General features: G+C 35.8%; 1 protein-coding gene across 1 annotated transcript in view; it reads right to left on the bottom strand.

The window, feature by feature from the left end:
* Window positions 1-8: 8 nt before the first annotated feature.
* NEMF (nuclear export mediator factor) overlaps window positions 9-22649 on the bottom strand; it is a 52052-nt gene continuing 29411 nt past the window's right edge. The window contains exons 17-33 of the mRNA XM_044230866.1: window positions 21313-21416; window positions 19680-19742; window positions 13381-13493; window positions 11322-11379; window positions 10783-10841; window positions 10562-10682; window positions 9151-9430; window positions 8180-8222; window positions 7988-8037; window positions 6265-6418; window positions 4984-5061; window positions 4202-4399; window positions 2678-2710; window positions 1725-1825; window positions 1582-1625; window positions 1421-1500; window positions 9-1149 (exon numbers count right to left, since the gene is read on the bottom strand). Of these exons, the coding sequence (XP_044086801.1) occupies window positions 1072-1149; window positions 1421-1500; window positions 1582-1625; window positions 1725-1825; window positions 2678-2710; window positions 4202-4399; window positions 4984-5061; window positions 6265-6418; window positions 7988-8037; window positions 8180-8222; window positions 9151-9430; window positions 10562-10682; window positions 10783-10841; window positions 11322-11379; window positions 13381-13493; window positions 19680-19742; window positions 21313-21416 (1657 nt within the window). The 3' untranslated portion in view covers window positions 9-1071. The remainder of the gene's footprint in view (window positions 1150-1420; window positions 1501-1581; window positions 1626-1724; window positions 1826-2677; window positions 2711-4201; window positions 4400-4983; window positions 5062-6264; window positions 6419-7987; window positions 8038-8179; window positions 8223-9150; window positions 9431-10561; window positions 10683-10782; window positions 10842-11321; window positions 11380-13380; window positions 13494-19679; window positions 19743-21312; window positions 21417-22649) is intronic.

Raw genomic sequence — 22649 nt, 5'->3', positions numbered from 1 at the left:
TGATGTTATTTTTTAAAATTAGTATTTTTCTTTAATGACAAGAGTAGTCTTGTACTTACAATACTAGGCTATATAATTACAAAGGTTTGGTTTTTTTTTTACATTAATTTCAAATGAAGAAATATTCTCAACAGGACTAAGCTGGTTAAAGAAATTCTGGAAGGTCCAACAGCTGTTTAGTACTTGACCTTATTAATGCTTTGGTATAGGGGTGGGGCAAGTGGTCAGATTGACTGTAGGCAGCTATTATCTAATCATTTAATAATTAACAGTTTTTTAGCTCATCAAAGAATGGGAATGATGTAGGACTTAGTTCTCCCTTCTGTTAGGAGATAAGAGGAGCTGGGTCAGGAGTCTTTAGTGATAAGCCTAAAAGTGCACTTATGATATCATAGGTTAAGATAATCTGTAACATGCTGATAATTACTAGAGGTAGAAAATAAATTGGTATAAAGCTGAGAGTACGAGAAAGAAATCAGGATGAAAACTGAAGTTGTGTAAATGCATGGAAATGATCAATGCCAATTTTTTCTAGGTGTTATGTGTATTTTAAATCTGGTCTAATATATTTTTTGACAAGGATAAGTAAAGGCAGAAGGTTTCCAAGACTTAATCCTAAATATTTAACCCCCCGACACCATACCACCAGAAAAACACAAAACAAAAAAAATCTTGTGACTGGCCTGTGAGGAAAAGATGTATTAGATGTTCTATATGGCAGACTAACAAGTCAATAGTTTAAGCAACTGAGCCACTTCACTGTCTGACTTCTTTACAACATGAAATGAAAACTTAGTATTAACCTCCCAAATTTCAAGAACCTGTAGGATAACTACAGATATATACAATTAGCATTTAACTGTCCACAAATATTTTAGGAAATCCTATCATAGTGTTTCCTCTCTAAAAAACTGGGAAAAAAACCCGAAAGTCCTTTTGGTGAATATAGCAAGGCAATATTTAGTTCATTTGTTTTAAATGCGGAAGTCTTGTTGCACGGTGTTTTCATCTGTGAACTTCCAAAAGGCTATAAAATTGGCTCTTCTCAAATATTTTAGGATTTCACTTCAGCTATTTCCTTTTTACATTCAGAAGATTGGGTGCAGACACTTTGACTTTGCCAGGAATGTTTCTTGATAAATCCGTGTCCTAAAAAAAGAGAAGTGCTGAATATCTTCATATTCTATATGGTGGTCAGATTTTTTTTTATGACAGTTACATGTTCTCTGCTGTCAAAAGAAAGGCATTCCCAAAATTTTCAACTGAAATGATTTTACTTTACACTGCTTCTAGTAAGACATTTTCTACCAAAACAATAACTGCTGCTTGCGTCTACTGAATAAACGGAAAGTAGGAAACTGTAATTGCTAACATTTGTAACTGCACCACCGATCTCCAGACTTCAGGAGGAATACTTTACCTTTACACTGCGAAATAAATCTTTTTCTCTTGCTGTTGCTTCTTTGGAATGCATGAAATTATTCAAGGCTGTTTTTGCAGCTGTAAGTAGAAAACAGAGTAATCTATTTCTGTTTTGTGAAAACATGTTCAAAATCGTACTTCAAAAAAATTTTTAAATACCTTTTCCCTTTTTCTGAACTCCAGGAGTAAGTTTCACTTTGTATCTTTAAAAAGGAATTAAGTGTGTTACTGAACAGAGATTACAAAACCATTCATAAGTCACTGTTGTGTCAATAGTTTTGAGTAAACTATAGATCACTTACTTATAGTTTGTCATGGTGGTGTAAGGGGCACATATTGGAATGGCAAACAGTAATACATCTTCAGGATGTGGCTGTCCAGTCAAAGAGTCAAAGAGATTTTCCTAAAAAGGGAAAAACAAAAACAATTACAAAATTCTTAACCAGTCCTAAAGAAGGAAAAGTCCAATATCTCAATATATTTTTATTTTTTTCTGATAGACTTAAGTCTTATGCTCTGCTGTCTATTTCTAGGTCCAAAGAATTTAAGGCCAATGGTGTTTATATTCTTTACTACTAAAATTTCTGTCTAGCATAATGAGAAATGAGAAGAATGATTTTCAAAAATAATACCCGTAAATTTGTAAATACATTTAAGGGAGAAAAAACTTGCTGGATGTTATCTGTTGCAGAAAACTATTATGGATTAAAATGATGTATAATAATGACTACAGATAGATTTAAATCCATTGCCTGGAAACAGGACTGATACTTTGGCTACACCACCAGTTCTTGACTGGGGGGATTTTCTAGCCATTACCCCTCCCCCACCAAACCCACTTTTGCCTATTCTTACAGGCTTCTTAGAGTTGCCGTTTTGTGGGCTGCCTACAAGATTAACCATATTTATTTAGCAACATGAATAAAACTTGGACAAGATGTTTGGTGCTGAAGTAGTGTTTACTGTGTGCCATGGATTTTTCTAAATGCTTTATGTATATTCTCCAAACACTATCCTGGTAGGGACCAATCATCCCCATGCTTCAGATGAGGAAACAGAAGAACAAAAAATAATGCTTCAAGGTTGCAGTTACATGTAGCGAAGTTGGGCTTCAACCCCAGAATGCTGGACTCCAGAGCCTATAACCTTGTGTTAGCCTTAGAAGATTTAACTAGTTAGAAATTGTGTATCACATATTCTGGGAACTAGACTGTAGTCAGAGTGTCATAACAGGAACCCCAACACAAAATCATACCTCATTACCCTGTGGATCCAGATCTTGCTCTTCCTGTTCCAAACAAAAATTTAAAAGTCAGCTATAACTTAAATTGAAATTTCACACGATTATGAGGAGAAAAAACAAACAAACAGTAATATAACAAGACTATCCCATCTAAACAATAGGTTATGGATCCCAAGCCTGAGTTCTTCAGGGTCCCAAAACTCTGTTGTGCAGCTATTTCAGAGAGGAAAGCCATTCAAGGAGTAAAAACACTGTTCTCTGTAAGCTTAAAAAAAAAAAAAAAAGACTTTCACATGGGGGTGCATGCTAAAATAGGGAAATTAAATTTAAAATGACAATTTTCAATGTTAAAGTGATAAATTACAATGACAACTAAATTTGATGTCTGCCAAAGGAAAATGGAGAATCCTGGTGAACAGAACTTTTATTTTTTATGCTCCGTTCATTAGTTCTAAGATAAATTTTTCACATATTAAGGTAAGCTTACTTTCATTTGCTCTTAGATTATCTCCAGATTTCTCATGTATAATTCATAACACCTCAATATTTAGGAGTCTTCAGTTTAGAGAATAAATTACAAATATGAGAATAGTATAAAAATCTGAGGATCAAAATGAGTTGTCACATTATAAAACAGTAACACTGTTCAGGGCAAGAAGAAAACAGTAGCACACTAAGAATCCTTGTAAGCATTATCTGCACTGAACAGAGCACACAATTCTAACCAAATCTTAAACTGCTATTAATACAAATCTCAGTGAAACCACTTTTTTTTTCAATTGTATAACGTAATAAATCCTTTGCTCAGGATTTCAAGATACACTTAAAGCTGGGCTTGTTGTGTTCAGTTGATAGAATAATCAGGCAACCCTCTTAACTGGATAAATGTTCACTTTTCGCTGGTTTTTCCACTAGGGAACTTGAGCTGTACAGGCACTGAACATTATGTAAGATAATACAGCATATTTCCTATAGAAAAATCTAGAGTAGTGCAAATTTACTTTCTACTCATCTTCAAGACAATCCAAATTATTTGTCTTATTGTAACTAAGTTCCCACTAGAATCAGATAAAGCCTCTCCATAAAATTTTCTAAAGGTAAGGGGCGCCTGGGTGGCTCAGTGGGTTGGGCCGCTGCCTTCGGCTCAGGTCAGAATCTCAGGGTCCTGGGATCGAGTCCCGCATCGGGTTCTCTGCTCAGCAGGGAGCCTGCTTCCTCCTCTCTCTGCCTGCCTCTCTGCCTACTCGTGATCTCTCTCTGTCAAATAAATAAATAAAATTAAAAAAAAAAAAATTTAAAAAAAAAAAAATTTTCTAAAGGTAAAAAACTTTTTATCATATGAACATGACCATTTTTACACTTACATCTTAGAAATTTAGTCTTTTAGGTTATATTTCTAAGATGACTTTCCATTAAGAATAAGGCTCCCACTTGTCCCGGTTTTAGCACTTAAGTAAGCCTTGTGTCTTGGGAACCCTGACGTGGTTAGTGAATTAATGGAGTGAAAGCCCATATCCGTATGTGTGGTGGCCCTACCTTATCATCATGTGGATCATCTACGGTCAAGTCTTGTAACTCATGAGTTGCAACCTCAAGGGATGGAGTTTCTTTCTTTATGCTGTCTGAAGCCCTTGGTCCACCTCTAGGTTTCTGGGGCTGTTTCTTCACAGGTTCATCCTTTGTTTTTCCTTTCTTCCCCTTCTTCCCTTTTTCTTCTTTGTTTGAACCTGCAGACTTCAATTTACAGAGGTAAAATAGTCAGCTTGCTCTAATAAAAAAAAAAAAATCCTAAAAAAAAAAAAAAAAAGTTGGGGGGGCAGTGCCTGGGTGGCTCAGTCAGTTAAGCATCTGCCTTCCACTCAGATCATGATCCCAGGATTCTAGAATCAAGTAATGCATTGGGCTCCCTGCTCAGTGGGGAGCTTGCTTCTCCCTCTGCTTGCTGTTCCCCCTGCTTCTGTGAGCACTATGACAAATAAAAAAAAACTTAAAAAAAAAAAAAAAGTCAGTATGTTCAATATTGTCAATTATTTTAACAAAAATGTACTGAATCTTAGCATAGGATAGGCAGTGGTCTGGATGCCCCTTGAAAGCAAAAGAAATGGGTAAGTGAGTGGCTCAGTTGGTTTTAAATGTCTGCCTTCGGTCAGATAATGATCCCAGGGTCCTGGGATCAAGCCCCGCACTGGGCTCCCTGCTCAGCGGGAAGTCTGCTTCTGCTTCTCCCTGACGCTTCCCTAGCTTGCACCAACCTGATCGTTCGCTCGCTCTCTTTCTCTCTCGCTATCAAGTAAATGGAATCTTTGGATGTTACTTACCCCCAGCAATTTCATGATGAGTTCACGTTCTTCTTCATCTTGGTCTTTGTATTTTTCCTTCATTTTTTTCATTTTACTCTACAAAATCAAAAGACTTTACTTGGAAAAATTCAGCAGCTAAAAAATGTCAACATGTTTATAAAGAAAAGGTGCTCTTGTCAAAACTGCTGAGAAGGTACCATTATAATAAATAATGTGGAGGCTAAAATGATGGATAAACCACGTCCTCAGCCTCAATTTACCATCTGGTAGAAGACAACACATGTAAGAGTAAGGATAAATTAATGCAACATACATTGGGAGATGGAGAGAAGTGAGTTTGGGGGAATCAGAGGGGGAGGCAAACCATGACAGACTGTGGACTCTGAGAGACAAACTGAGGGTTTTGGAGGGGAGAGGGGAGAGGGGTGGGAGGTGGGTTGAGCCTGATGGTGGGTATTAAGGAGGGCACATATTGCATGGAGCACTGGGTGTGGTGCATGAACAATGAATTTTGGAACACTGAAAATAAAACGAAAAAGTGCTAAAAAAATTAATGCAACATACTCTAAATGGAAACATTTCTAACGTAATTCAGAGAAAGATTGTTTTCAGCTTAAGCAAGAACTGTGGGGAAGAAATGAAAGTACAACTTGAAAGTCTGAAGTACATTTTATAGTATCAGGGAATACAGGAAAAGCAGGATTAAAAGATAAAGACAGGACAGTGTGGTAATAGTCAGGTCCTTGCATGTGGTTGGAGCCAGGACATACATAAAGAGGAATAAGAAACAAGGCAGCAAAGCTAAGCTGGATAAACTGAATTTTCTCACTAAACTGGTGATTCTTTTATGTGGCTACATAAAATTAGATCCAAATTACCTAGTAATTTTTTAAAACTATAGACCTCTAGGCCTCACCTAGATTTCTATCCTTACTAATCTTAGCTGGGGCCCAAATAACAAATTTATTAATTTTTGAAGATTTCTTTAAACAGGACACAAAGAACTCCTCTAACTATAAAAGATTGATAATTCAGACTTCTAAAAGTCTATACTTCTAATTCTTATTCTACATAAAATGAGAGCTTCCATCTAGATGATCTTAAAGGGACACAGAACAATGAGCTCTATGTTCCTTGAATCTTACCTCTTTAATTTCCAGTTAAAGGAAGTCTCATAGGATTATTTTTTTAAACTACATCTTTTGTTTCACTTAAACTTTGAAAAATTAAGAAGAACTCACAGCTTCATTTGTGAACCACAGACTCACCTTAACAGTTCACACCCCAAAGTTTTATTACCTTCTGTCCTCGTTTCATTGGCTGCACAGCTGGGACACTTTTGTTTGTGTTCTGATGAGCTTCAATGTGTAGAGTATTTTCTTTTTCTTTGTCCTTTACCTCTATCACTTCTAAATCCCCTGAGTCACTTGGAAGCTTTTTCTTTTTCATTTCCCTAAATAGAAATGGAATGGGAACATCTAATTCTTAGTGTCCTAAAATACTGCACGGGAAGGGGAACATGTACAATATATAAAAGATCGTGGCATCTGGTTAACTTCATAACCACTGGCTGTAGTATAAAAGCAGCACAAATCAGCGTATAGGAAAAAGCTGAATATTCTTCTCTCATGGATTTATCATTCTTTCTGTCATCCAGGCTTCAAACACTGTCACCTTGGACTTATCCTTACTCAGTAGCCTCAACACCCTTGATGGCCAGGCACTGGGATTTGTAGTTTTTGTGACAGCATGGCCTTGGCAGATCTTAGGTATTCAATAAAATATGCTCCTAGGTTAGCTGAATAAATAAATGGATAATGATACAGATTAAGGAGGAATGGGAAATCCTATTACTATGATACTTTCTCTGTGTAATCTCTATTCCCAGTGCCACTGTGCTAGCCCTGGTCTTCATCACTTCCTACCCAGGCCTTTCTCCAGCATTTCCCCCATAAACTGTTCTGGATGAACTTCTAGATTACCTATCTCACATTCCCATTTAAAATCTTCCAAAAGTGCTCCTCCCATCATTTTCAGGATCAAGTCTAAAAATAGGTAGCTTCTGATAATCAGTTCTCCACTTTTGATCCAAGTTCACTTTGTCAGTCTTATCATCTACCAGTTCACAAACATGAATTTTCTTCCCCTCTCACCTCAGTCTACTTACCATTTCCCCAAAGCACTATGCATATTACTTCCAAATCCCTGCCCTGCTTTGTTCATGCTAATTCTCCTTGGAATCTTTGACCTTATTATCTTCATTTACCTACATCCTGATGTATCTTCATGGTATACTTCTGATGGCATTCTCAACACACCTGGACTCACAGCCGTTTCTTAGTCTTGAACTACTGTATCCCTATTTTTATGGCTCTTTCCTGAATCCAGGACTCAAAAACTCCTTCAAGGCACAAACTTTATTATATTTTACCTCTTTGTATACTCAGTATCTAGCATAGTGCTATGTCCTCAGAGAGTTCGCTGAAACTGTTTAATAACTATCTTTCTCAAGCAAAAGGGTTTATTATCCATTCCACTCTAGAGTCTCTTCAAGGACTGTGTTACTAGCTTTATATAGCCTTCTTCCCCTATAGTGATTATCTCAGTTGTCCCTTTCCTTCTGCTTCTGCCTTTCTGTTTGCCTCCTGAGACCTTCTATGTTTTAAAAAAAAAAAAAGGCTTCTTTATTAAATGAAACTTTCCTAATCATTTTGAAATATTCCTGCTTATTCCTGCCAATATTATCCTAGAACCAGTCTATTTAATGCACATATTTATGTAACAAAGGGTCTGTCTCATGTTACTTGACCTATCTCACTGACTGTAGCGACAGATTTGGGACCTAAAACAGAAAAACCTATTAGAGCTGAATATTAAGAACTAAACAAGTTTTATGCTAAATCTTGGTAATTTTAATAAGGGAGGTCTTTAGAACCTCTAAGTTACCTATCGTAACTGAATCATCAGTAACCAAAAAAAAAAATTTACATGCTTTCCAGTTAGAGAACACAAATTTGTTTACCTTCTTTCCTTGGCTGACAAATGTCTCCGACTCTGTAACTTACTGTCACTCTATTAAAACAAAACAAAAAACAAAAGCAAATATAAAAAATAACATCACTGCTATTAATCTTCCAGAAAGTAAAATTAAAAATAAAAAATGATTTAATGAGAAAGACATGATATCCTTCACAAAACTTTGAAAATAGCTTACCATATTAGAAGATTCATCTTTTGAAGTCAATTTCTGAAGGGACCTATGAGAATAAGTAGAAAGAGGCATCTACTAGCCTATAAAAGGCATTCATTTACAAAGTCTGCAAACATTCCCATATCACACCCTTAATTACTGGCAATCTAAAAATCTTCACACCTGATAAAATTTTTAAGAACGATATTGCTCATCTCACACTTTTAAATAAATTCTTAAATAGCAGACATGTATTGAACACTTACAACGTGCCAGGTACTGCCCAATGCTTTATATAATCTTCACCAAAACCCTATGGGGGTCAGTAATATGCCATTTTCACAGAGAAAGAAACTGAAGCTCAGACACAGAGTAACTTGCTCAAGCACATACCCTAAGACTCAATTAAAACTATCTTAGTGATAAAGTTTGTAAAACAATGATATTGTTTACTTGGTGATCAGTAAGACTTTATTTTATTTTTATTTTTATTTTATTTTATTTTAAAGATTTTATTTATTTATTTGACAGAGAGAAATCACAAGTAGGCAGAGAGGCAGGCAGAGAGAGAGAGAGGGAAGCAGGCTCCCTGCCGAGCAGAGAGCCCGATGCGGGACTTGATCCTAGGACCCTGAGATCATGACCTGAGCCGAAGGCAGCGGCTTAACCCACTGAGCCACCCAGGCGCCCCGATCAGTAAGACTTTAAAGATTAAAATGCTTCAAATTTTTTATGGAATTTCCTTACATTATCAGCATTTATACTCATATACTTGTTTCTATTTTGACCTACTTTGGCCACTTTTATGTTTACTGTATTTTTCTACCTGGGTCCTGGAAATTTCTTTAGTGAAATCTATCCCCCAATCAAATGGTAAAAACATAGTAAGACTATAGGACAATAGAAGGTAAAAGTACTAAAGTCAACCTTGGTATTGTTTTAGAAGGATTAACTCTTCTATCATTGCCAGCTATAAAATAACTGTTTTTAATTACCTTTGGGATTGAAGGTGGGACAAGTCAATGGTAGTATCAGGATAATTTAATGTCTCTTCCTCTTCATCCTTCATTTCACCAACAGGTTCCTGATCTTTTGCTATATCTTCAGATTCTCCTTCATCTTCAGAGCTTTCTTCCTGAATTAGTTCATCATTTAGCTCATCCCCACCACTCTGAATAGTGATATCCTCTTGGTCAACCTGAGTCATAAGTTCCACTTCCACAGGAGTTTCGTGTGATTCCTCTTTATCTTCTTCACTGCTACTGTCACCTCCATCTGCAGAGTTATCGTAAACAAAGTCAGAGTGATACCACCATAACAAAGCTAGGTGATTACCTTAAAAACTTCAAAAAGGCATTCTGTTGACTCCGTTTCTCCAAAAAATCAAAAAAAGAAAAAAAAAAAAAAAAAAAAAAAGCCTGATCATCCCTAAAGGACAGTCAGACAAAAGGATACTCTTGTATCACGAACTGGTTGGAATAAATGCTCTCCAAGATACTTTATAAACTTCTTCGACATTGCAACCATTTCTACAATGAAAACTTTAACTTTTCTTGGTTAGGTATTTCCAAAAAGGAAGACAAGAGAAGTAATTCTGTAAGTTCTGCTGCTGTTATTGTAACTTGCACATGAGAAGTGAAATGAAACAATAAATGTAATACAACTGGCACACAGAAGGTAGTCACACTTTCGCAAAAGAAACACCGTTTAGTAGTAAAAATATTATTTAGTTGCTTCCTCTATAAAAGGAGATGCCATCACCATCTGACAAAGATGGTTCTGAGAATTCCATTAAAAAATAATGTAAATAGAGAACTTTGTACAGTGTCAGGAACATGGTGAAAATTTTAAAAAACCTTGTAATGCAACAGTAGTTATAAACAAAACAATGCAATATTAGTCCTAAAAAGGAATAACCCTAGGAGAATAACTGTAAAAATAATAGAGGGGGCACGTTCCCTCGTTCTTTTAGGTAGGTGAGTAAATTCATTCCAGCAACCACAGCTTGAAGCCAATGTATTATTAAATCAAGCCAAATTCTCATGTGAGAAATTACACTTGTTATAAACCCATCTTTGTATCACTTCTGATACTTAAATCCAAAAGTAAATGCTCATTTATAAGTAACTGAGCTCTATCTCTGCTGAACACATTTATGTTTGACCCATTAAATACTAAAGTTTTACTTCATATATTTATGTTTGTTACAGATCTAATTAAATACTTCATAGTTCACTAGAACAAGTATATTTAACATTTCCAAAAACAAAATTCAGTAAAATTGAACAGCAAGTTGTATTTTGACATTTCAATGATCCCAAAGTCAATATGATCTTCTAAGATCTTAGAAGATAAACTAGACAACAGGGAGCACTATAAACTACTTCATTAAAATCTGTAAACTACCTAGTTGATCCATGTCTTCCGATATGAATTCACTTGCACAACTTGCCAGTGTTTCCATGTCTTCATCCTGCACTCTGACTTTTCGTTCACCTCGATGTCTCCAAACACAAGACTCATCTACCTATGGAAATAGTTCTTTTTCACTGACAGAACTTTAGGTAAGACTCATGAAAATCAGAAAACAAAACAAAACAAAACAAAACAAAGAAACTGAGGAATACCTTAAAGAGGAAACTAAACCCCATCATTAGATATGAGGGAGGAAGGAAATTCTTTTTTCCTATAAAAGACAATAAACATAAATGTAAAAAATCCTTGTTTCCATTTTGTGTTTGCAAATCACCTGACACTGGTGATGATATTTATTTTGTATTCTATCTGTCATGAAGGAACATTTTGCATTCACAGAATTTGGTATTATGTATAGGAATAAGAATTAAGAAAGAAAAAATATGAATACTTGCTCTCATCTTTGAGTTAGTCAAGCCCTGAATGATCTGTTTTTAGAAAAAAGGTCGTGCTATACATTTTTACCCTTATAACTTTATGTGAAAGCACATTCTCATCAAGAAAAGTACATATGAAGATAACATGACAAACACTAAATTTGCCACAGCAAGCACAAAATATTCCTTATTTCAAAACAAATTTCATATATGAAATAAAGATATTTCATATATGAAATCAGAACAGTCTGTTTTGAAAATATTATTAGCAATGGCCCTCAAACCATCTCCATAATCCACCAACAAGTCATTACCTCTTATCATGAAGCTTCCTGTTGTCAAATATTCTCCAGTTGGTGCTGTTTTAGACACCTGAGGAACACATTATACTGTTGTCATAAGAAATACATTTTTTAAATTTTCACTCAATAAAGTCATAAACAAGTAAACAGCACTGTCTCCTAAAAAGTTTATAATTTAGTATAAAAATTCTCAATGCTAAATATCTCTTCAAGGCAGATATACCTTTGGCAGTAACAGAAAAGAAATAATGAAGGATACACTACACCAATAATTTTCAAATGCCATGGGTTAGAGTCAGACCTTGTCCACATGTTTCCTCTGGTTTGAGATATAATGAGAAAAATAAGCACAGTTTAATAAGCTTATATCATAAAGCTATATTTACTAAAACTGTATTTATTTATTTATTAAAGATTTTATTTGTTTATTTGACAGAGAGAGATATCGCAAGTAGGCAGAGAGGCAGGCAGAGAGAGAGGAGAAAGCAGGCTCCCCGCTGAGCAGAGAGCCCAACACGGGGCTCGATCCCAGGACCCTAGGATCATGACCTGAGCAGAAGGCAGAGGCTTTAACGCACTGAGCCACCCAGGTGCCCCTAAAACTGTATTTATTAAATAAAATCCTTTCCTGAGGTACTGTTTTTGGGGTACTTAAATAACCTTTCATTTTAGGAAATATAGATGAGAGTAGATTTTTAAAAAAATATATTCTAATTTGACAAAATGAGATAATTGCACAATATTTTTAAATTTTCACATTATCAGGGCGCCTGGGTGGCTCAGTCAGTTAAGCCTCTGCCTTTGGCTCAGGTCATAATTCCACGGTCCTGGAATTGAGCCCCACATTGGGCTCCCTGCTCAGTGGGGAGCCTGCCACTCCCCCTGCTTGTGCATGCTCTATGTGTCAAATAAATAAAATCTTTAAAAAATAAAAAAATGAAATTTTATATTATCCGTGAAACCCCCAGATCTGAGAGTATCTTTGTCATAAATACTGGAGGGGTTAAAAGCACACTAATTTCACCCTTAAAAAACCAGTTCAAAAGCACTTTGGTGGCTCAGTCATTAAGTATCTGCCTTCAGCTCAGGTCATGATCCCAGACTCCGGGGATCCAGCCCTGCATTGGGCTCCCCGCTTAGCGGGAAGCCTGCTTCTCCCTCTCCCACTCCCCCTGCTTGTGTTCCCTCTCTCGCTCTCTGTCACATAAATAAAATCTTTTCAAAAATTCAATAAAACAATTAAAACCACTTATAGCAGTACTGAGGCAGAAAATATCATCTCAGAAGTGATACTAATTTCCTGAAAACACAGTATCACAGCACAGCAGACAATAATGAATATAAATAGATGTAAAATGAAACTATGGGAGGATAATAATACTGAATTCTTTATCTTACTGCATAGCTTGAGGACCTTGTAAAAGTACATTGTTATCAACTTTAATTACTGAAAATGTGAAATAGCGATGTAAAGTCAAATATGGAGTTGAAGTATCATCAAGTAAAATGGCATTTAAGAAGGACAATTACTAAAACACCGGATATAGCTATTTTTTGGGAAGGGCAAAGAGAGATAAAAAAATTCCAACAAAGATGAAGAGCAGAAAGATCTTTTAGGTCAGTACGCCAGTCATAACTGAAACACTAATCATATCTTGTGTAACTGCATGAATCATTCGCTCTCTTCATTTAGGTGTCTTCTCACATCTTACTTTTCCCTGATGCTTCATTCAAAATGGTAGCCCTTATCACTCTCTACTGCCTACTCGGCTTTAAGAAAAAATTTTCACAGCATTTGTTACCAGACATTGTTTATGTATTTTTCCCCAGCACCAAAATGTCAGCTGTTCACAAAATCACCTGTTCACATCTATACCCTCAAAATTTGGTACACAATAGCTTTTTTATTTCTTGTACTTTGGGGGCCCAATGTGGGACCTGAACCCAGGACCCTGAGATCAAGACCTGGGCTGAGATCAAGAGTCAGACGCTTAACCTACTAAGCCACCCACGTGTCCTGGTACACAGTAGCTCTTAATAAATTAAGAAAAAGGACCACAGCCCTTATTACCTGATGATGGTACACCCACCAAGCACTAGTGATCACTCGTGCATCCCAAGCAGCGCTGTAGCAAAGTGCCATTGTGCCTGCTTCAGTCAAGGTCCGAGGGGGAATTGGTTCTCCTGTAGAAACAACACTGCAATGCTTCAGTACCCACATACAGACTTTCTACACAGCAACATATGAAAATTACATGCAGCATGACAGATCTGATTCTCTTACATCTTAAATAATGATACATTTAAATTTCAATATTACATGAAGTTACTGTTTTTTATTAACAATGTATTTACAGTATCACTCACCATCAGGGAAATGCAAATCAAAACCGTAAGTTATTATCACTTTACACCTGTTAGGATGGCTAAAATAAAAAAAACACAAGAAACAACAAGTTTTGGCAAGGACATGGAGAAAAAGGAACCCTTGTGCACTGTTGGTGGAATACAAACTGGGGCAGCAACCATGGAGAACAGTATGGAGGTCCCTCAAAAAACTAAAAATAGAACTACCCTATGATCTAGGAATCACACTACTGGGTATTTACCCAAAGGATATGAAAACACTAATTTGGAGGGATATATGCACCCCATGTTTCCGCAGCATTATTTACAACAGTCAAATTATAGAAGCAGCCCAAGTGTCTGTCAAAAGATGAATGGATAAAGAGTCCACACAATGGAATATTATTCAACCATGAAAAAGAATGAACTCTTACTATTTGCAACAACAGCATGGATGGATCTAAAAAAATGTAATGCTAAGAAAAATAAGCCAGAGAAAGACAAATACCATCTGATCTCACTCATATGTGGAATTTAAGAAACAAAACAAACAAAAGAAAAAAAAAGAGACGAACCAAAAAACAGACTCTTAACTAGAGAACAAACATGATTATCAGTGGGGAGTTGGGTAGGTGGATGGGTGAAAGAGGTGAAGAGGATTAAGAATACACTTATCTTACTGAGCACTAATGAGTAATACACAGAATTGCTGAATCACTAATTGTACACCTGAAACTTACATAACACTATGTTAGCTATAATGGTATTAAAGTAAGATAAAAAATAAATAACAGCAAAAACATATTTACAAAGCAGGCTTTCAATTGTTCTAACAAATCAGAGAAGAAATGCCCTCTCACTTATACTAATAACTCCAATTTCATTCCAGATAGAATTCAGAAGTCTATTCAAAGTCTGAAGACTTCCAGAATTTCTACAGATCACCTAAATCATCAAAATGAAAAGCATATTAATAATATATCCCTACAGTTAATTTCAAATATATTTTAATGGGATATCATTCACATACCATATTTACCCTTTTAAAGTATATAATCCAGTGGGTTTTTGTATATTCATAAACCTATGTAACCATTACCACTAATTCCAGAACATTTTCATCATCCCCAAGGAAATCCTATATCCATTAATAGAGTCATTCTCCACTTTCCCAGCCCCTGACAATCACAAATATACTCTGTCTCTATGGATTTGCTTATTTTGGAATTTCATGTTGATGGAATCAAATGTGTCTGGCTTCTTTCACTTAGCATCATGTGTTCAAGGTTCTTCCTTGTTAATTACCAGTGTCTCTTTAAGACTGAATAATATTCCATTTTATCAATATACTACCTCTTGATTAGTCATCAACTGATGAACACGTAGGTTGTTTCCATTTTGTGGCTATTATAAATAATGCTGTGAAGTATATCTGCAAACAAATTTAGTATGGTCATGTCCATCCACAGACCTAGGAGTGGAACTGCTAGGTCACATGGTAAATTCAATGTTCGATGTTTTGAGGAACCGCCAAACTCTATTCTATAGCAGCTGCATCATGTTCCATTCCCACCAGCAGCATATAGGCGTTCCAATCTCTATATCCTCACCAACACTTGTTTTGCCCATTTTTTCATTGTAACTATTCTACTGGGTGTGAAGTGGTATCTCAGTGTGGTTATTTGCATTTCCCTGATGATGAACGATGCCGAAGCTTTTATCACATGCCTGTTAGCCATTCTTATATCTTTGGAGAAATAACCTATTTGGATGTTTTGTCATTTTTAAATTGTTTTTGTTCTTTTTTTTTTTTTTTCCTTTCTAGTGTTGAGACTTAAGAATTCTTTGGATACTGGTTCTTTACCGGATTAATGACTTGCCAATATTTTCTCTCATTCTGTGGGTTTTTATTTTCTTGATAGTGTCCTTTGAACTAAGGCGTTTCAGTCCAATTTACCTGTTTGTTGCTTATGCTTTTGATGTCTTATCTAAGAAATGACTTTCTGATTCACTACGAGATTTATGCCTCATTTTCTTCTAACAGTTTTACAGTTTTAGCTTTTAGGTTTAGGTTTTTGATGTATTTAAGTTAATTTTTATAAATGATGTGAAGCAGCGATCTAAGTTTTATTCTTCTGTATATGGATATTAACTGACCAACCACCATTTGTTGACAAGATTACTCTATCCCCACTGAAGGCTTTCATACACTTGTTCAAAGTCAATGGACTATAAATGAGGAATCTCAATTCTCTTCAGTGATCTATTTGTCCATCCTCATACCAGTACTTCACTATCTGTATTACTGTTACTTTGTAGGAGGTTTTGAAATCAGGAAGTGGGAGTCTTCCAATTTTGTTCTTCATTTTTAGAAATTATTTGGCTGACCTGGGTCCTTTGCATTTCTGTGTGAGTTTTAGGATCAACTTATCCATCTCTGCAAAAAAAGGTCAGCTGGAATTCTGAGAGGCATCATCAGATCTATAGATTAATACGCAAAGTACTATCATCAGAAAACATTAGGACGTCCCATCCTTACACTAGAAGTTTTTCCATTTATTTGTCTTCTTTAATTTCTTTCAATGATGTTTTATAGTTTGGGGGGTATGTCTTACATTTCTTTTTGGTAAATTTATTAAATATTTTGTTCTTTTTAATGCTATTATAAATGAATGTTTTATTAATTTACTTTAGTACTGTTCACCGCAAGTATATAGAAATATAACTGACTTGAGGTGCCTATGTGGCTCAGTTGGTTAAACATCTGACTCTTGGTTCAGTTCACGTCTTGATCTTACTGGTTGTGAGATGGAGCCCGACTCAGGCTTACATAACACTCTATGTGTTACGAGTTGGCTTGGAGATTCTCTTTCTCTGCCTGTCCCCCAACTCGTGTGTGTGCAATCTCTCTCAAATAAATAAATTTTTAAAAAAAAGAAAAAAAGAAATACAAGTGATTTATATATAATGACCTAGTATTCCAAACATTCTAAACTTGTTTACTAATTAATAATCTTTGGTGGATTCCTTGAGGTTTTAAATATATATGATCATGCCATCTCTAAACAGGAACAGCTTTACTTGTTCTTTACCAATGTGGATATTTTTAATTTCTTTTTATTACCTAAGGGCCTACTTAGAACCTCCATACAAGGTTGAATAGAAATGACAAGAACAGACATTTTTATCTTTTTCCTGATCTTAAGGGAAAAGTTTTCAGTCTTTCACCATTAAGTCTGATGTTAGCGGTGGGTTTTTTATAAATGTTCTTTTGTTTTGTTTTGTTTTGATAAATGCTCTTTACCAAGATAAGGAAGCTCCCTTCTGTTAAGTTTGCTGAGTGTTTTCTATCACAAAGGGGTGTTGCATTATTGCCAAAGGCTTTTCCTGCATCGATTGAGATGATCATGTGCTTCTTGTCCTTTACTCTATTAACACTGTACTATATTAATTTTCATACATTAAACCAACCTTGCATTCCTGGGATAAATCCCACTTGGTCATGGGGTACAATCCTTTTAATCTGCTACTGAATTCGGCTTTCTAGTATTTCGTTGAAGATTTTTTTGTCTATTCATAAGCAATACTAGTCTCTTAATTTTCAATTCTTGTGATGTCTTTGTCTGGTTTTGTTATTAGGCTAATCCTGGTCTTATAGCATGAGTTAGGAAGTTTTCCCATCTCTTCAATTTTTTTGGAAGTTTGTAAAAGATTTGTATTCAATCTTCTTTAAAAGTTTGGCAGAATTCACTAGTGAAGCTGCCTGGGCCTAGAATTTTCTTTGTGAACACGTTTTTTGTTTTGGGTCTTTTTTTTTTTTTTTAAGATTTTATTCATTTATTTGATAGAGACAGAACACAAGCAGGGGTAGCAGCAGGCGGAAGGAGAGGGAGAAGCAGGACTCTGGGATCATGATCTGAGATGAATGCAGACACTTAACTCACTGAACCACGTAGGCACCCCTAGGTTTTTGTTTTTGCTTTTTTTGTTTTTGGGGTTTTTTTAAGTTTATTTTTTTAATTATTAAAGATTTTATTTATTTATTTGACAGAGAGAGATCACAAGTAGGCAGAGAGGCAGGCAGAGAGAGGGTGGGGGAAGCAGGCTCTCTGCTCAATCCCAGCAACCTGAGATCATGACCTGAGCGAAAGGCAGAGACTTAGCCCACTGAGCCACCCAGGCACCCTACTGTTGTTGTTGTTTTTAAATTATTATTTCAATCTCTTTACTTGTTATAGGTTTGTTTTCATTTTCTAGTTCTCCTTGAGTCAGTTTTTGGTAGTCTGTGTCTTTCTAGGAACAAGCTGGTCTCATTTAGATCATTTAATTTGTTGCTATGCAATTGTATGTAGCATGCCCTCACAATCTTTTTCCCCCTCAGCAAATGCAGCTTCCAAAGGTATTTAATACATGTTCCAGATATAGACGATAGATCTAATTTTTATCACAATGAAAAGTTCCTTCTTTGGTTCAAGAAGCCACTTATGAGAAAACAGAGTTCTGCTGTCTTACTACACATCTACCACATAGAATACCATACAAGTATTTCTAAAACGGTGTTTTCAAAGAGGAAGCTAGTGAATTTTTTTAAAATCCTTTTCATTTCTGTAAAGTTGGTATTAATATCCCCCTTTGTGTTCCTAATGTTAGGAATTTGAATATTCTCTTTTTTTTTTGGTCAGTCCAGCTAAAGCTTTATTAATTTTGTTGACCTTTTTCAAAGAACCAACTTTGGTTTCACTGATTTTATCTACTGTTCTTCTATGCTGTTTCACTTATTTCCGCTCTAAACTTTTTTTTTTTAATTTTATTTATTTGACAGAGAGAGATCCCAAGTAGGCAGACAAAGAGCGGGGAGCAGGCTCACCACTGAGCAGAGAGCCCGATATGGGGCTCGATCCCAGGATCCCGACATCACGACCCGAGCGAAAGGCAGAGGCTTAACCCACTGAACCACCCAGGCACCCCATTTCCGTTCTAAACTTTATTAGTTCCTTTCCTTACTATGGGTTATTTGCTTTTCTTTTTCTAGAGCTTATGTATACATCTTCATTTCTTAGAACTTTTCTTTTTTAAATATAAACGTTACAGCTATGAACTTCTCAGTAAGCACTGTTTAAGCTGCAACTCATATCATTTTGATAAATTGTGTTTCATTTCAGTCATCTCAAAGTATTTTCTAACACTCCCCTATCATTTTCTCTTTGACACTGGTTACTTCTGAATGTGTTTAATTTCCACACATTTATGAATTTTTGAAATTTTCATTTAAATTCACTCCATTATGGTCAGAAAGATTACTCTGTATGATTTCAGTAGCTCTAAAGACTTGTCTTATAGACTATTACATGATCTAACCTGGAGCACATACCAGATGCACTTGAGCAGTCTATTGTTATTAGGTGAGGATACCAGATATATGTGTTAGGTCTAGTTAACTTACAGTATTGTCAGAATCTTCTATTTCCTTGTTGATCTTACACCTAGTTATTCTACCCATGACTGAAAGTTAGGTATTAAAGTCCTGAATTATTACTGTTAATCTATTCAACAGTTAATACTGTTGATCTACTGTTGATTCGATTCTATCAGATTTTGCTTCATGGCTAATTCTAGGGCTCTGTTGTTGGGTGCATAAATGTTTATAATAGTTATGTCTTAGTGACTGGGACACCTGAGTGGCTCAGTTGGTTGGGTGTCTGTCTTTGGTTCAGGTCATGATCCCAGGTCCTGGGACTAAGTCCTGCATCGGGCTCCTTGCTCAGCAGGGAGACTGTTTCTCCCTCTGCCTGCTACTACCCCTGCTTGTGTTGTGTGTGTCTCCCTCTCTTACTCTCTGACAAATAAATAAATAATTTAAAAAACCTTAAAATATATGTAATAGTTATATCTTATTGATGAATTGACACTTTTATCATTATAAAGTGTCCTTTAAAATAACAAGTAACAATTTTTGTCTTATAGTTATACTAAAAATATTTTAAAAAAGGGAATTAAAGTTCTGAATAAAGAGAAATACATTACCTGTTGGATTCTTAATTACACAGCTAGTAGCTCCATGAAGATCAGCATGTACATAAATGTCCCCTTAAAAACAAATGAGAAATAATACTTTAAGTCCTGTTTTTTTTTTTTAATGGGTTTAATGGGTTCAAAATCCAAAGGGTATAAGAGGGCCTATAAAGAAAAGTTCATTTCCCACCCCTAGGAGAGCTCTCACAGGCTTCCTTATAGGAAAGCAATGCTAATATGATAGATTACAAAAATGGTCAGTTCCTCTCTCCTCCGCTATCCATACCTCTTTGCTCTGTGACCCTAAAGCTTCTCTTCAAGAGGTGGAGTCATTTCCCCATCCCTTGTGTCTGGATCTGTCCCATGATCTGCCTTGGCGGAATGTGGCCTCTGGCACCAAGTGCCAATTCTCAGCCTAACACTTAATAGTCCTTGTGTGTTTCCTATTTTTCTCACAAACTTGCTGAGTTACCATGTAAGCCAATCTAGACTAGAGGGTGAGAGACACATGGAGATGAGTTATCCTAGCTAATGTAAAGGTCCTGAGGACCATGGATGTTTGACATATATGAAGAGGAGTCAGAAGGCCAGACCACTAAGGCCAGAGTGGTAAGAAATGAGGCTGGAGAAGAAGCCAGAAGGCTTGTAAGCCACAATGATGGTTTCAAGTTATATTCTAAGTATTTGATACCAGTGAATAACCAAATGAACAAACAAATGCAAAAGTCAGATCTTTCCTCTTTTTTTAAGGGAAAAAGAAAGTGCACAGTTCCTAAAAGGTAAAATGAGCAGCCACTGTTTGCCATGACAGTTTGTCTGGGATTTGAAATTCAAGGAGGAAAACTCATAGTGCTCCAAGAAAGGCTCAGCTCCCAATTAATAGAGCTACAGAAAACAAGAGACCAAGCCCTAAGCCCCATGTAATCACCTGATCCCTGTTTCTTCCGTTTCTGGTTTGGGATCTTCAGTGGACATCGAATTAGTTCTGATTATTGATTTCAGACACCCCACACTGAAGGTTCAACCACAGTGAGGTGGTGGTTATCAGCCAACAAAAATAAATGAGAAGCCTTACACTACAGGGCTTAAGTCCTGTTTCTAAATGTGAAAAAAAAAGTTATGAACTTCAGCAAAAAAAAAAAAAAAAAAAATCAAGCCTTTAAAATTTTGATGTACAATAATTCAGGAGGACTGAAAGCTATTTTGTTAATGCAGCAGGGAATCAAAAGTCCAATACTGGGGCACCTGGGTGGTTCAGTGGGTTAAACCTCTGCCTTCAGCTCAGGTCATGATCTCAGGGTCCTGAGATTGAGTCCTACTCGGGCTCTCTGCTCAGTAGGGAGCCTGCTTCTCCGCCCCCGCCCGCTTTTCCGCCTGTTTGTGATCTTTGTCAAATAAATAAAATCTTCAAAAAAAAAAGTCCAATACTACAGATTAGCTCAGCACTACTGCTTTAGGACTATTCACTTAAAATGAGAATTTTAAGTGTCAAAACACATATTCAACAAACAATAAGCCACCACAATGAAACTCTATCAATTAAACCTGTCAAGCAAAGGAGTAGAAGATGAAAACCTGTTCTCATACTGAGATAACTGATCCAATTACTTAGGAGAAAATTCTTTAAAATTTTAATCATACTTACCTGTTGTCAAATATCTTTTCACAATTATTTCATTCTGTTGCTGATCTCGTCCACCTATAATTAGATAGTTCTCTGAGCTAATGAACCACAGAAATTTCTCAAACCTATCAAATTGAAAGAAAAAAAGTTAACATTCTTTCCCTTTATAGTCACCTGAATTCACATCCTTTTCTCAAACAAACAAAAAAACCCAATGAAGCTATCCCACCTTCATATGTTAAGACGGATGATTTAATTTTTTTAATTTGATGATTTAATTTCTTAAAGCATCAAACTGAATTTTTATTGAAATCTTGCAATACAAATTACCTTAGGATATTCTTTAGAAGGTAATTAAATTCTATGTTTAATTTTTTTTTAAAGATTTTATTTACTTATGACAGAGATAGTGAGAGAGGGAACACAGTATGGGGGAGGTGGAGAGGAGAAGCAGGCTCCCTGCTGAGCATGGAGCCTCATATATGGGGCTCAATCCCAGGATGCTGGGATCCTGACCTGAGCCAAATGCAGAAGCTTAACAACTGAGCCACCCAGGTGTCCAAATTCTATGTTTAAAAAAAGTATGTTCTCTCCTTATCTCACTTGCAAACAGTCCTTCTTAAACTTAAGGATAACTTAACGATGAGTTACACAAAGCAAAAGCATAAAACGTCACATGGTCCCTAGGTTTATCTTTCTTCCAGTGGGGCACTGGCTAGGTTTTGGGGATACTGGTAAGAAAGAAAAGTTTTTCCATCCTGTCTTCAACTGAATGTTTACAGACATGATATTCTTTACACTTATAGAGCAAAAATTACCTTTAGAAATATAAAATTATAACTTTTCTCAACAAAGTAATTTGGGTTTTCATGATTAATATGTACCATCATGATAAAAAGTAAAGATTGTATACTTGCTTGGCATTTAGAGAATGACATAAAATAGAGATGAACAGAAATATTTCCTATATTACACCTGACCACCAAGATAATAATCTTTATGACTTAATCTACAATTTAAAAACTTCTGGTTAAAAATGATAGATTAAGCACAGGCATTACACTAAACTCCTTTATATGTCCCAATATTATTCCTGTCTTCTAATTTGATTTTTTATTGATACATATACACAATTTAGAAATTTTTAAAATTATACAAAAAGGTATACTGAAAGATCCTGCACCCACCTTCAGTTCCTATTACCACTATCAAACAGTAATCCATTGTTATTAGCTTTCTGTGTATGCCTCCCTGGAGTTTCCTTATACATACAAAAGCTAAAATAAAACGCTATTCTAAACCTTTTCTTTTGGACACAACACAAACTATTCTGAAAATACTTTCTTTTTTCATTTAAA

The sequence above is a fragment of the Neovison vison genome, chromosome 13, assembly GCF_020171115.1.
Source record: "Neovison vison isolate M4711 chromosome 13, ASM_NN_V1, whole genome shotgun sequence".
Taxonomy (NCBI): Eukaryota; Metazoa; Chordata; class Mammalia; order Carnivora; family Mustelidae; genus Neogale; species Neogale vison.
This window is presented reverse-complemented; position numbering and strand designations above follow the sequence as displayed.